Genomic DNA, 14,529 nt, shown 5'->3' with positions numbered 1-14,529 from the left:
ATGCCAACATCTATAAAGGGCTTCTACACAAGTTACTGCTTCAGAGTAAGATAAGTTCCAGTTAATTCTGCTGGCAATCATAATATGCACTTGAAAAGTTCTTACTTGAGTGTCAGAAGAAATTCTTCCCTCCACTAGGCCTAGCAAGTTCTTCTCTATTGTCATCATTTTCATTCTTTTTTCAATCTCCTCTATCCATGAGATGCTCAGCATCCATTCCCGACATCCTTCCAAATAATCTGGCTCCTGTAGGCGGGAGAAAGTTTAAAGGATTTATAGACTTGATATTCCCACAGGTCACTTTCAAATCTGTTTGTGTTTGGTTTTTAGGGTTAATCCAGTAAGTGTTGTCAGATATTTACTTACCTGCATTGAATATTTACCTAGAACAACACAGAATTTCAGATTTCAACCTCAGAGGACCCTCCTAGCAGGTGTCAGTGATAGCCCCTGCCCAACCCACTGCTGCTGCACGTAGGGGTTGAACCCATCTGACACTTTGGAGCTGTGTGCTCCATGCTGTTGCTGAAAATTAGCTGAGAGATAATATTTTGTGTCCCTCTAATTCTGATTTGCATAATACAAACCCTGATTCTCCATTTGGAAGAGGAATAAGAAAGTTCTATCTACTGCCATTTTCATATTTGATACTTCTATTGAAGTAGTTCCTATTAAGTGTGAACAATCTCATTAGCCTTCAGAAGAAAGAAAATATAAAATAATAAAATACAGATGCATATGACTACATTTCTCTTGTTAATGTGCTTTCCACTAGTCCCTCTCACTTAGTTCCCACAGGGACATTATTTGATACAGTCACCATGTTCCCTAGCAAAAATGAAATGTCCCCAGGTATTACTGTTCCTTTGGCCCCTCTCCATTCCAGCTTCTTTCCAAGGCCAACCAAAACCCATCTCAAAAAGAAGTGCCTAAAAATACACATAATACGGTTCTTGCTGCCAAAGAAGCAGGGCCTATGTGAGGAATTGTGAAAAATCAGAGAAAAAAAGATGTTATAAGCAACCCCCAAAACTAGAACTAATGTATAAGAAGTTAAGGAAAAGGTTGATTTACAGACACCTGACCAGAGTTTTAGACAAACTATGTTGTTTGGACTAAACTTACTTTGAGCTTGTGCCAGTTTTAGACTGGGAGACAGGTTCATGTCTAGCTGTTGGTTTCAAATAAAATGTAAAACAACACTAGAGAATCCTAGCTTGGACATGATAACCTGACATTGAGACTCTTAAAAAAAATGAGAAACGGTTAAATGGCATTCCAGCTGTCTAAAATAACACCAAAAACCTATGTCTGAGCTATAAATAAAGACATCAGAATAACCCAGCATTAATAGGGACATCATTATTTTCCACAGATAAGTGTGGGCAGAGCAGGTTTTTTTTCCTACTTGCGTTTCTTATTTCCAAGGGTGAATCAAAATAGGTACTGTTGAATGCCCCAGGATAATTTAATGTCATTTAACTTTGAATGAGGATATAAGAGGGACATCAGCAACTCAATAGAAGGCTATCTGTGGAAGACTAGTACATGTAAGGAAGACAGAACCGGTCCTGCTGGTGAGCATATACTATTGTGTGCTAAAGAGAGTTTAGACGAAAAGTAGAATTAGAAGAAATATAGAAAATGGTGGCAAGGGTGGTCCAAAGACCTCAAGAGACTAGAACTCTTTAGCCTAAAAAAGAGATGTCTTCTGCAATATTATAGGTTTTAAAACTGCCATAAAAGATGCAAATAGGGAACAATTTTTCACTTCTTTCTAATAAAAGAAGAGAGCACTGAGCGAAGCTATTAGGTGGCAGTTTCAAAAATAAGAAATGTGTGAATAAACTGTAGAACTCATCACCAGAGGATGCTGTAGATGCCAAGAGTGCGAATGGTTTCCAAATGCTATTAAACACATTCATGATCTCTCCGAATGGATATAAGTACCAATATACCAACTTTTCCTTAGGTAGACCCCACAAAGTGTACGAGTCTTCCAGGTGCATAACTGTGTGCTTGCCTTGTTCCTGTGCACTTTATCGAGGCATTTGTAGTTATCCTTTACTGGACTCAGGATATTTGACGTAGATTTTACATATTTTTAATAAACGTGAGACCAAATTCAACAGCACAGAATACAAAGTTGGGAATCCATCACTTGGAGATGACTAATGGGGCAAAATGCAACTGTTATTGTATGTATCATGACAGAAGCGATAGTTTTGTTGCAAGGACGAATGTGTTAAGTGACTTCACCTAAACTTTATCTGGAAATTAGACTATTCCAAGTATTAAAACAATAACATTCTGAATAGGTGTAGGACTTTCTCTTAAAACGTAGCTGAATAAGTTTGTCAGTGTATTTAAATGGCAGTGCAATCTTTTTGTCTCATTACCAGGAGTCCCACATTCTGGAAGAGGAGGAGAAGCTTGAGGAAGAAACACAGCAGACCAATTTAGAATTTCACCAGCAGCTAGTCACAGAAATTCAAGAAGCTCTTCATTTTCTTCAGCAGCACATGGAGCAGGTGATTGGGCAGACACTGCTGCAGCATGCCCGACGGGAAGCTGGAAAACAGAGTACAGATGATGAACAGGACTTCAAGGTATGGAAATGTTTGATAGCAGTTTTCCAAGCAAAATGAGTGCTACTTTTCTACAATGTAAGGCAATTTCATTTCTATGCCTAGAAATATTCAGCAGGAGACTATGCTGTAAAAATCTGTGTCAAAACTGAATATACTTTGCAAAGTATTTACAAACTAACACTTATGTAGAAATACAGTATTTTGTAGTGACTTGCCAAAGCAAGTTTTATCAAGCCAAACCCAGGAACATTAAAAATATTGAGAGAGTTCTTGAGGACAGATAATAGCAAAAATAAGGAAGAAGTGGAGATGTTTTTGTCCTGATGATGATTTTATGGTTAATTAATAGTATTTGTATATTAACAGCTTTATTCATAAATAATTAAATAAAAATAAAACTTGTTTCACAGGTTTATAAAATTGTTTCAAAGTAAATATTTGGATTTTATCTGTAAGGAAAAGTTGTAATAGAGCTACGTATATGTTGGTTTAGTTTGCTGGAGGTCAGGTTGACAGGTAAAATGGGCTATAGAAATTGAACAGATAGGGGAATAGCCCATTCCCAGGTGGGGGTGAGGCACATTAGAAAGATTTTACTGTGATTTTTGGTGTTGAAGTTTTCCATGGATGAATAGAAATACCAGTTTTCCAGCATCTCAGTCTGCCACATTTTTAAAGCATAAAATTCAGGATTTTGTGTGCACATACAAAATTAGATTGGGTCTTCAGTCTTAGATCAAAACACTTCAGTTTTTGACTTAGAAAATTAATTGTGACTTGTATTATGTAATGCAGGAGAGGTTGGTGGAAGCTGCTGTAGAAAGTGTGTATGGGACCAGCAATAATATCAATAAACTGGTGCAAAACTACTATCAACGGTTAGGAAAAATCATGGAAGACTATGAAGGGAAAAAGCTTCAACAATTGAAATCCTTACAAGGTATGTATGAGATTGACAACTATAAGATAATTCTTGGTTTTTAACAGATAAACTAATTTTCTTATCACTGTAAAGATTTCTTTTAAAGATAATGGAAATCTGTTATTTAAAGTTAAACAACAAAGCAAAATGAACATGCAGGTCCATTTCCATCCTTGAAGAGGCAGAACTGTTATTATTAATAATGACTTGAATTACAGTCATAGATGCAGGATCCTGTTACTTGAAGTTTGGTACAGACACGCAGAATGATAACCCAGTGTTGGAGGTTATAGCTTAACCACAAACTCTGCTTCACCAAGAGAAGATCAGAGATGCCACCATAGTCACAACCACCACCAGTTGATTTTCTGGTGCTCTGAATCATAACACAAGACCGAATAATTTAGGAAGCAAAGAGTTGTAGAAGTATTAGGTTGTGCACCTGACGTCTACCATAAACACTGTTCAACTTTGCATATTGGTATATGCATATAAAATGAATCCATGAATCAAGCATGCAAAGGGGGAGATAGAGGGTATATGACAGGCCCCTGCAAACTGAATCTTTTCCCTAGAAGGGAGGAGATCTGGATTCACAATCACTGTTCCCATGTTAGAAAACATAAACATCATTGGCAGACAGTCTGCTTCCTCTGAGGTGACTGCCCTCAGCTTTGGAGAGTAGATTCTCATATTCATTCCTTTTTTTTGAGCTCAGTGAAATGTTGTTGTCTCTGAAATTGAGGAAGTGCATTAGAGGAGACACCAAAAAGCCAAGCATGCCCATCCTGGAATGTTGTGTGAGCTACTGAATTGATTCTTAGCTGTCACCCATGACCCTCTTCTCAGTTGCAAAACTGCTGAAGATGTTTATGGACTGCTGAATCTCACATAAATACAGGCAATTTCTCCTGGAATTATTTTTAATTGCTCAGTTCCTTCAGGACAGGAGAATAAAAGCAAACTGTGATTATTGATTTCTTTTGTAAACACTCTCTCCTCTCCTGGGTGAGGACTATTGGCATTTAATGAAGTAAGCATGTTAGCAAAATGACGATATCATCAGAAGCTAAGTATTTGAGACACATGGAATGGATTTTTTTTCTAAAAAGTGAGTATACCATTTTAAATAGAACTTTAACCACAGAAGAGAGTTTTTGAAGAGGAACAGGCATATCCACTCAAGGCTGAGATGCAGAGATGAGCTGGTAGGAAAGATTTGTGAACCCCAGTAGGAGCTAGATAAGCTCACTGGTTATAAGACAGAACCAATCTGTTCTGCACCACTTGTTATGAACCTTAAAGACTTTAATATTGGAAGCTGAAGTACCAGGGTTAGGCAAAATCTGTGTGGCCATTTTTGACAATCTGTATTTTAGACATTGGCACCTAACAAGTCACTCAGTTCCCTGAGTTCTTGCAAAGTCCCTCCAAAGACGACTTTGGCCCTGACTCAGCCAACTACAGAGACTGAAATCCCTTTGATTTAAGCAGGAATTAAAACTGAACCCTGTTCCAGAATGCTTCTCTGATTTGAACTTAGATGGATGTCATCACACACTTGAATGTTCTGCTTCATCAGTGTTTTGATATTGTTCTCAACTAGTCTCCCAATTAAGTTGTGAGACCTAAAATACCAGTCGCTAGAACTAAGGTAGGCCTTCTGGTAACTGCTCAATTGAATTGGTTTTTCTCCTATAGTTTGTGTGGATGTGTTATTGTTTCAGTGTATTGGTGTTCCGTGAACTACAAGGAAGAAAATTACATGTCTAAGCAGAGCATATTTTCTTTTCAACTGAAGAAAAAGAAAATCCTGCTGCTGCAGTGTAAGCCTGCAGGCACGAGGGAGAATGAGAATATTTATGGTGGTAATAAAAGCAGGAGTGTTTTAGATTTGGGTGTCCAGAGAGAAATCTAACTGAAATTCACAGATCAAATTAAATGGTACTGTGAAAAAATATTGCAAACCTATACGTGTGTGCTGCAGCCCAGGTGAGATTTTCAGAATCAACAGATAACTACTTGAGCTTTGTTGGTGCTTTTTACATTAGGAGTGGGGATTACCATTTAATGAGTGACTTACATGTTTTAGTACATGCAAGTCTGTCTTTAAGCTACGTCCAAATTTGTGATGCAGAACTCCACTCCTTTTTCATTTCAGCTGCTGTACCAGCCCCAGAAACACTTAAATTTATCTCCATGATTCTTAACAGCCTGATGTCTGCTCTGGCCCTGCTAGGCAGCCAACTGCTTTCCATTCAAGCTCAGCCAGGAGGCAGAACATCCGTCTTTCTTCCTTTGCTGTAGAGCCTGCTTTGTAAGGTGATCGCCAGGCATGATGGCCACGCTGAGAGTGTGATCCTCATCAAATGCTCTTATAACTTTTCTCTCTAAAACACAAGACAGAAAAAACAGTGTTGGCGGTGGAGCGACCTACTATGGCATAGCCCTGAGGTTAGAATGGCCACATAAGAAATTTCTTATGTACTTCATTCAGTGATAACTAAATGGGAGTAAGGAGCATAATGCTGGGCTTCTCTCTCCCAGTGACTGAGTTTAATGTTAGGCTAGAGGATTTTGCTTCTTTAGGTATCCCTTTGCCTAGTAAATCTGAATTTACGGTCTGTCTGGCACAGCCACAGGAAAAAAAAGGTGGAGAATATCTCCCCTCTCCTAGCCAGCTCAGCCCAGCATAAAGCTCAGCCAATAACTGCTTCTTGATGGTGCTGTTGGTAGGGCAGGTGCCTGCCAGCCTCTCTGAGCCTTTGGAAAAGGTCAGATGCTCCCCAAAATAATGTTATGCACCCTCATCTGTTACATACCCATCTGTCTCCCTCCTTCTGTGTTTTATTTAAAAGTGGTGCAGGGAAACCGGACCTACCTGTCTGACGTGCCCCAAGCCTTGCTGCCAGGCAGGACTTCAAGGGCAAGAGCCAGGAGTCTGGTCAGCAGATAAATGCCAAGTTACTTGCAGAGTGTGAGAATACACAAAAGTACCAGAATACTTTGACATCAGTCCTGCATTCCCAGGACTACATAGCCTCCGAGCAGAGGTTTTCTTTATATTGCATTTTTCATTTACATTTCTGGCTTAAGGCATCAAGGTCTTTTCACAAAGTTTCTGCTTTGAATTCCATGTTAATCATTTAGTCTGGTGGGAGAAGTAGGTAAGAATAGGAATTCAGTGACATTACCATCTCAGATAAATGATGCATAGACTATTGTCCATCAACAGATCACAATGGCAGAGCAAGAGTAAGAAGTATTTGATATCCCTAAGCAGTAACTTTGGAAAGACTACCTAGAACAGGGAATAATTTGTGCTGATGCGAAACGTAAATTCTAAGGTTACCACAACTCAGAGTTTGTAATTTTGAGCAGAAGATTTTACAAAAACCTTATTTCAGCAGAAAGAGGTGAAAGGAACAGACCTAGGAAGAAACAAGAGAATGAACTGGCATTGAAAGAAAAGCAGACCAAAGGCCTCCTGAACGTATCATCCACAGTCCATCAAAGGTAAGAGCAGGCAGCAGCGCTGCTGGCTCTATTCAAATGTTGTGAGTGTTTGCAGATCTACATAAATGTCCAGCTGAATAAATTACTTGGTTTTGCATTTTATATTTGTCTTTGATGGAAAGGAAGTATCTGTTGCCAAATTATGTCTGCTCTTTGATCTCAGAAAATTACTTTCTTATTAAATAAACTGATGCTCATTAATTACAGACTGAAGAACTATACATAGACAGTTGGAAAAGAGACTGAAAACCAATGCCAAAACATATGCCAAATTTTAAAAGAAATATAACATCAATACGGGATGGGAACCAATGCCTTCTAATTCATTCTGTTCCATCTTTTCTCCTTTTAACATAAAACGTGTTTGTTAGTTTGCTGTTGAGTAGCCATATACTATGATTTCAGTGAATGCCTTGGACAATCAAGATTACTTGCACTAAATTTAGAGTGGAATCCCTCAAATGTTAATTAAATGAAATTCTTATCTAATTCATTAGTGATTTTACAAAACTTGGAGTCCAGACAAAGAGCACTGCAATTACAAAGCAACAAGTTGTCATTAAAAGCTGTACAGCTTTGCATGCACAGGATACGTTTTTGTAATCATTTTATATCTTTACTCTTGATTTATTACCCAGGACAACATAGCATCTACAGTTTTGACATTTTAAAGAGGTTAATTCTTTTTTTAGACATCCTGTTACTTCTAAGTTGAAGGAAATCATTGCCCACTTTCTGTTTCTCATCCTTGTTTGAATCAGTATAGAAATGGATTTGTGTAACAAAAGGCTTCATAAAGGATCTGTTAGCTATTCATTATCAAGTTTATAATTTATTCTGACATATAAATTAACTTCTAGCTCTTGTCTCAGTTTTTCTCCCATAATCTCTTCTAGTGTCTTAAACCAAAATACCATCAAATTAGCCATAATGCAAGCAGGAATATGGCATTCAAGGATGTAACTATTCAGTATCTGAGCTGGTCTCATAACCATTAGTAATCAAACTGCTTTTCCTACTGCCATTATGATTTCTTTCATGGTGATATCCCAGTCCTGTGTAAATTAATGACAAAATTTCCATTAATATTTCTAACTTTCATTAAACTCAAAATAGATTCTTTTATTTCCTCTTGCTCTTGGTGCAAGGTTATGAGTGTGAGTTCAAAAAGCAATTTGAAAGTTAACCTTCTGTAAGCATTGACCATTACAATAGCAACTTCATTATGTGTAGTTGTCAGAAACCATTTGTGTTATCACCTCCCTGAGGAATGATTGGGTGATTGACAGTGTTGCTTCAAGGTAGATCAGGCAAGAGAAGAGAAGAGGAGAAATATAGATTCAGCAAAATTGCAGCCATCCAGGTTCTACTGTACTAACATTAATCTTTAACCAGCAAAATAAAACTAGTGAAGAATGTAGTTGGCAATGCTCCCAGTTGGCAAGTTTTGACTTAATACATTTCTGGCTCAGTCTCAGCCTCGTACTGAAGAGCCCTGAATGAAAAGCCTAATTCTTAATCCCTTATCCTCACACCTGATCCTCTAACATCTTGTCTCTTTGGCAAGAAGACAGTAAAGCTGACTTTAGAGATGTACAATGGTTTTGAAAGCAAACTTCAACATTAGAGCTGAACTCCAAGTCCCAAAGTCCAAGCATGGACAACCCAAACTCCTGCTGCAGTTTCTGCCTCTGAAAGAAGCTTGTATTCCATGGAGAACCCAAGCAGGTTATTAAGTAAATCAAAGTAAAATCTGCTGCAAAATCGTTGGTCCCAGGAGAAGCTGGATGGGCTGATACTGTTGATAAGTCTTTCTCTCTGCAAAATCTTGTGAATATACCAGAATTGTATTCCTCCCTTGATCTGAACAACGTCGGTACTTTTAAATTTCTCTTTACCAGGATGGTGCTGCAGCAAGAGAAGGTTTTGTCTCAGTTTGAACTGCAGCAGCAAATTCGTCTGGAGTCTCTGAAACAAAAGCTGCTGGGACTGCATCACCTTGAAGCTGAGCTGGAGAATCTGCTAAAGGTAGATGAGGGTTAAATGGCTCAGGGATCTGAAGCAGTCCATAGGAGAACATCAGACAGGTTATAAAGGTCTCTTAGCTGCCCCTTAGTTGAAATTAGTGGAAGCATTCACCACTGCCTTCACCATTGAAGCTATAGCTCAAAACCCCGTGACACATACAGACAGTTAACAGTTTGAAACTGTTTCCTACAAAGAGAACCAGGGACTTGGCAGAGGTGTTACATTCTGTGTTGTGCTTATTGACAGCTCTGTATTGTGTCTGTTGCAAGCACAGACTCATTTTTTGGTTACTTGAATATCTCTACCTAATCAGATGGAAAGTACTCAACCTCTCTGGTGGTACATCAGTGTGCTTGAGTTCACAGCAACGAGAACAGGGATCAGGCCTAAACACAGTGTAGACGCGACTAGCCACGTTTCACATCAGATCTCCTGCTCCCCTTCACATGCACGCTGTCAGCCTGTTTCTGTCAAGTGCTGTTAACAACAAGCTAGAGTGATTCTCACCAAGTTAGTCTTTGGTAGGAAGAACATCAGTGATGCTAGCCATATTGTTTCCTGTGTTTCTGCAGTGACATACACCTTTTTGTCATGCCACATGTAGAATAACACAACCCAGAATCAAGCTGTGTTGTGTTAACTGATGTCTGGTTCATCCTTATGTGCAGGAAGCTGAGCAGGACTTCATGAGCGAGTTGGCTGCACTGGCCCGAGTTCCAGTGCCTGTGAAGAAGAAGCCTTCAAAAAGGAGCAAACCAGCAGGTTGGTGCAACCTTGGATTGTTTTAAAAACCACGTAATCCTATGTATCAATGTGTATTTTGCGATGTAACACAAGAGAGATTTAGGAGAGCTTTTTCGTCAGTGCCATTTCCCTAATTGGGATATGGAAAAGTAAGGCAACCTTCCAAGGTCATCCAGCTTGCCAGTAGCAGAGCCACATATAAGCGTCACTGTTCCTCACTCCAAGAGCAGTCCTTTAGCTAATAGATCATATTGTATCTGCTGAGGTCTTCACCTTACTCAAACGAGAATTATATTTCACGTCTTTATTGTATTCTTTAAAAAGGACTCTGTTCATCTTGATCACTAAGTCTTTGAGAGCACAGTAGAGCCGGATCATCCAGTTTTCATTCTCTTGGTAGAATGGAAGAATTGTCCTTCCGACACACGTGCTCAGAAGTAAAACCTTACTGAAACAGGAATTTGAAATATTTACATGAATTTACTGCAGTTTTAGCAAGTTAGACTAATTCATTATTCAAGAGACACTTAGGGACCAATGGTTAGAATAGTAGTTGTGTTCCCTGATCTATATTTGGGGTGGAGCACGCAAATTCTCATCCTTTGAACCATGCAATTCTTCTGTCATTTATCAGAATGAAACACATGGCATTACATTTGAAAAATGCTAAATGGTGAGACAGATACCTGAAAGGGAAAAGCAGCTCACTCAGCTGGACAATTTTGAAATCTCTCTGCCCAGTTGGTTATTTCCCAAGTGTTCAAAGCTGTTTGTCCTGGTATGCACAATGACACATGTGGAAGCATAGCTCAGGACCCTAAAACAGTGACTTTTTAATGTCAGATTGTTCTGATTCAAATCACATAAATTTATGAAGTGACTTTTCTTCTGTTTGCTGGTAGTAAGAAGCCATTTTCAGTTTCTTGCTGCAAAACTATATGGTAGGGCTTTCAACTATTCCACCTCATGGAAACATACTTCAGTGTTCAGCATGCATGGAAGTTCAATGTCTGCTCTGTGATAACTAACTGATAGTAAAAAACAAGTATTCTAGGCTAATGTAAAGTGGAATGATTTCCTTGGAATTAAAACATATATGTCTGAAATTAACGTTAGAGTATGTTTTTTTGCTTTAGGTTAATCAAAAGCAAACAAGCTTTACTATCTGTGATTCTTTCTTTTTAATCCACATGCGCTTGGCAATTCAGGGGAAAAAACAACCTCGAAAATAAAGACCTGTCAGTCACCAGAATCAGAAGACAAAGATAATTCTCATGGAAATATTCAAGAGCCCCTTGGGCTGAATTCTGGCTTGTGCAGGTACAGTAGAGGCTAAAAAAAATGGACATGTGAAAAACTATTTATAAAAAGCCGTACAAAATCTTCTTGATAAGCAGGTTTGTCAAACAAACACAAAATGTAACACCTACACTAGCTAAGCTTCTTCCTTAACACTTACTTCTCACACGTATTTGACCTTTCTTTTTTCCCCCATATTCTTTTTTTAATTTAGGAAAATAGTCTGACTTTGCTTGACTGTGCTGTTACGCATTTTATAAATAACTTTGATTTTAGGTAGTGAAATGAGAAATACTGTTTGCAAATTTCTTTTAATTAGGATTCTTTTTTTTTTAAAACCTGAGTCTCAGACAACATAAATCAGCACAGACAAGTGAATCCAGTGGAACTAGGCTGACATGTAGCAACCAAAATATGGTCTGTGGTATTTAGGCTTTCAACTTCCACCTTTATTTCAGGAACAAAGACAAGCGCCAGTCTTTGGCTGATGAGGGTAGCAGCTCTAACAATTATTTTCTTGATAGATGTTTCAGTTGGCGTATGTTGGGGAGCTAACTAGAGGAGAAGAAACGGCTACAAACCTGAAAGATGCCAGCTGATTACTACGGGCAGATCAAACCAGCCAGCTGGTCACTGGGGCTTGATATATTGAGCAGAGCAAATCCTGTTGACAAGCAAAGCAAACAGTTGGTTCTCAGGAGCCACAGGCCTTTGGGGAAAAGTATTTATCCCCTGAGTGACCTCAGCCTGGGACTGACTTCAGGAGATGGCTCCTTTCCCTGATGGCATCAACCCTTTTCACACACTGCTTTCCCACAGCCAACAAGAAATACGTGTGTGGGGAACAGGAACCCAACAAAGGAATGTTTATGCAACTTTGTTTTGGCAGCCTCAACAGGGGCAGCTGAAAACAGTGAGTGCAGAAGTTATATAGCAAGCACCTTTCTTCTCTTAGCAAATTAGATTAGTTTGAGAATTGTAGCGTTTGAACAAAAAAAAATCTACAATTTTGTTTTACTTTTCTTGTTTGCTTCTTTCAGAGAGAGGTTAAAAAGTCCACATGAAGGAGAGACTGAACAGAGGGAAAACTCAAAGATGCTGAAAAAAAGAGGGAACAGGTAGTAAAAGCATTTATTTGAGCTGTCTGAACACAGAGTACCAAAGCATTCTTTTGGGGAATCTCAACAGCTATAAATACTTACTGAGCTGCTTTACTGAGAAACAACGAAGAAATCAATAATAACCAAGAAATCTTCTTTAGCTATGGACCAAGAATCAATCCTGACTTTCTTTAGCTGTTAATAGAACATTCCCACTTGGTTTTGTTAAGGAGGAACAAAGAACTCTTTAATATAAGCTCTTCCAGGTCATTTGGGGAATGTAGAGGGAATTTTAGATTACGAATATACCTAAGGAAAGTGCGCTCCTAGGAGAACAGATCCACACTTAGGCTGGTTGCCATGGTCAGTATATCTGAATTAGGTTTCATTACAATAGTGATGTACCATTTGCTTTTGAGCCCTAAATGTGATAGATCAGGTCTTAATATTTTGTGATTGCTGCTTTGGACTAACAAAAGTAGATGTAAGTGTAAAGAATACGTAAACAGAGTTCAGATGGCATTGGCATGTCAAAAGATTACATTTGATCTCTCTTTTGTTATATTTTCAAAAGCAATGTATGCTTTTTAAAATTTGTACAAAAATTTTTATAAAGGTATTTCTCTGCCTTTGTCTCGGATTTCAAATTATTATCTTTAGGAAGAGTGAGACAAAACTGGTTTACTGTTTGGAGTTTTATACTTCCATTTCTAGTCTTCTTCCTTCAGTACACTTTTGTTTCCAACATACTTGGTTATGGTCATTACACTTCTTATGGGAATTCTTGTTATGCAAAACAGCTAGTTCTTACTGGCTGTACAGAGCACCTGTATTGTGTAATAAATTGCCCCACTTAAGCAATCTTACAGCTTTCACAAAATGAAAATTTTCTGTCTTTTTAAAATGAACAGACCTTTTTGCGTCAGTTATGCAGTTTACCTCAGATAAAAGCAACTTTGCCAGGCATGTTATGCACGGTTGTTAAACGGCCTTTCAACTTGATTATTGTAAAAATGTACTTCTTTCTAAACTGTAGCACTTCAAGCGTTTGATTCTGGTATTTCAGCAGTTGGTCTCTGTGGTTTCTACCTTCCTGATCTAGACATTTATGTTGCTGCTTGTTGGGCTTTTTTTCAAACAGTTGCAGCCTGTTTACCTCTGAACATCTTAATTCTGCAGTGCACTCTATATGGATAGCAAAAAGGAAGCTTTTACTGATAGAATTGATGCTGTTTTAAACCATGCGGTACCGATCACAGTTAAGGATGCGGCATCATCACCCGAGCGGGGGTCTCCCGGGACACCCTGTGACTCCATTGGCTAGGCAGGGCTGAAATGCCTTTTTCTGTCCCTTAGAAAACGTGTAAAGGGTCAGATTATCTCAAAAACAGGGCAGCAGTGCCCTCTTCTGGGCAGTGAGCGGCGTTTTCATCCCTCGCTGGTGGCGGTGAGAGACTGGGAGCTCCGGGGAAGGAGCCAGGGAAGGTGCCGACTTCTCCTTCTCTTCTCCCACAAATTCACGTTAGCTTCCTGACAGAACACCCCCTACTCCTGCCCCTTTTCTTCTCAGTCTCCTTGAGTTACTCCGTGGATTTGCCATCTTATTTGAAGTTGTGCAGGTATCGTATGTGTCATGGCACTTACTTAACATCACCCCCTGACAGTGGTGCATATATTGAACAAGAGTTTCATTAGACCAAGAAACAAGTGTAGAAAAGGCCAAACTAAGCTCACAACAGTTTCTCTTCCATTAAGCACTGTTCAAATATTATATTATGTTGTTACATTATTCAACTTTAATAATAGCCTATATCTGTATCCTGATGCTGAACATCTCCCTCCTGTCTCCTGACATACTCATTACAGAGTGGGGTTTTCTTTACGACTGGCCCCTCTATTCAGTTTAAATCCATGTGATATTGCTTATTTCTGAGCCAACACAGAGCAGTACAGAGACAGAGATTTTTCTTGATGCTGTGAAATAGTTTGTCACCAGCCAATTGGGCACAACTCATTACAACAGTCACAAGTTTCAGCACAGAAGTTCCAATTACTGATCAGGAAGAAAAGATTCTCACCATGAAATGGGTGAACTGCTGGAGCAAGTAATCCAGAGAGGATGCACAATATAAATCTTTGGGGAGTTTTGACACTTAGCTGGACAAGCTCCTGATCAGCCTAACTTTGGAGCTAGCCCTGCTTTGAGTAGGAGGCTGTACTCCAGGTTATACCTCTTCCAACCTAAATCTATCTATGATTCTAATATGCCTTGTTACTATCAGTTACTGAAATGTTTGGTGCGTGTGTATTGTCTCCCCCCAAAACGCCA

General features: G+C 38.9%; 1 protein-coding gene across 1 annotated transcript in view; it reads left to right on the top strand.

The window, feature by feature from the left end:
* The window catches only part of EVC (EvC ciliary complex subunit 1), a 49,962-nt gene extending 37,134 nt beyond the window's left edge, over positions 1-12,828 (top strand). The window contains exons 15-21 of the mRNA XM_065836527.2: positions 2,403-2,609; positions 3,387-3,531; positions 6,921-7,029; positions 8,931-9,057; positions 9,726-9,819; positions 11,010-11,121; positions 12,141-12,828. Of these exons, the coding sequence (XP_065692599.1) occupies positions 2,403-2,609; positions 3,387-3,531; positions 6,921-7,029; positions 8,931-9,057; positions 9,726-9,819; positions 11,010-11,121; positions 12,141-12,222 (876 nt within the window). The 3' untranslated portion in view covers positions 12,223-12,828. The remainder of the gene's footprint in view (positions 1-2,402; positions 2,610-3,386; positions 3,532-6,920; positions 7,030-8,930; positions 9,058-9,725; positions 9,820-11,009; positions 11,122-12,140) is intronic.
* Positions 12,829-14,529: the final 1,701 nt, after the last annotated feature.

The sequence above is a fragment of the Patagioenas fasciata genome, chromosome 4 (assembly GCF_037038585.1).
Source record: "Patagioenas fasciata isolate bPatFas1 chromosome 4, bPatFas1.hap1, whole genome shotgun sequence".
Lineage (NCBI taxonomy): Eukaryota > Metazoa > Chordata > Aves > Columbiformes > Columbidae > Patagioenas > Patagioenas fasciata.
This window is presented reverse-complemented; position numbering and strand designations above follow the sequence as displayed.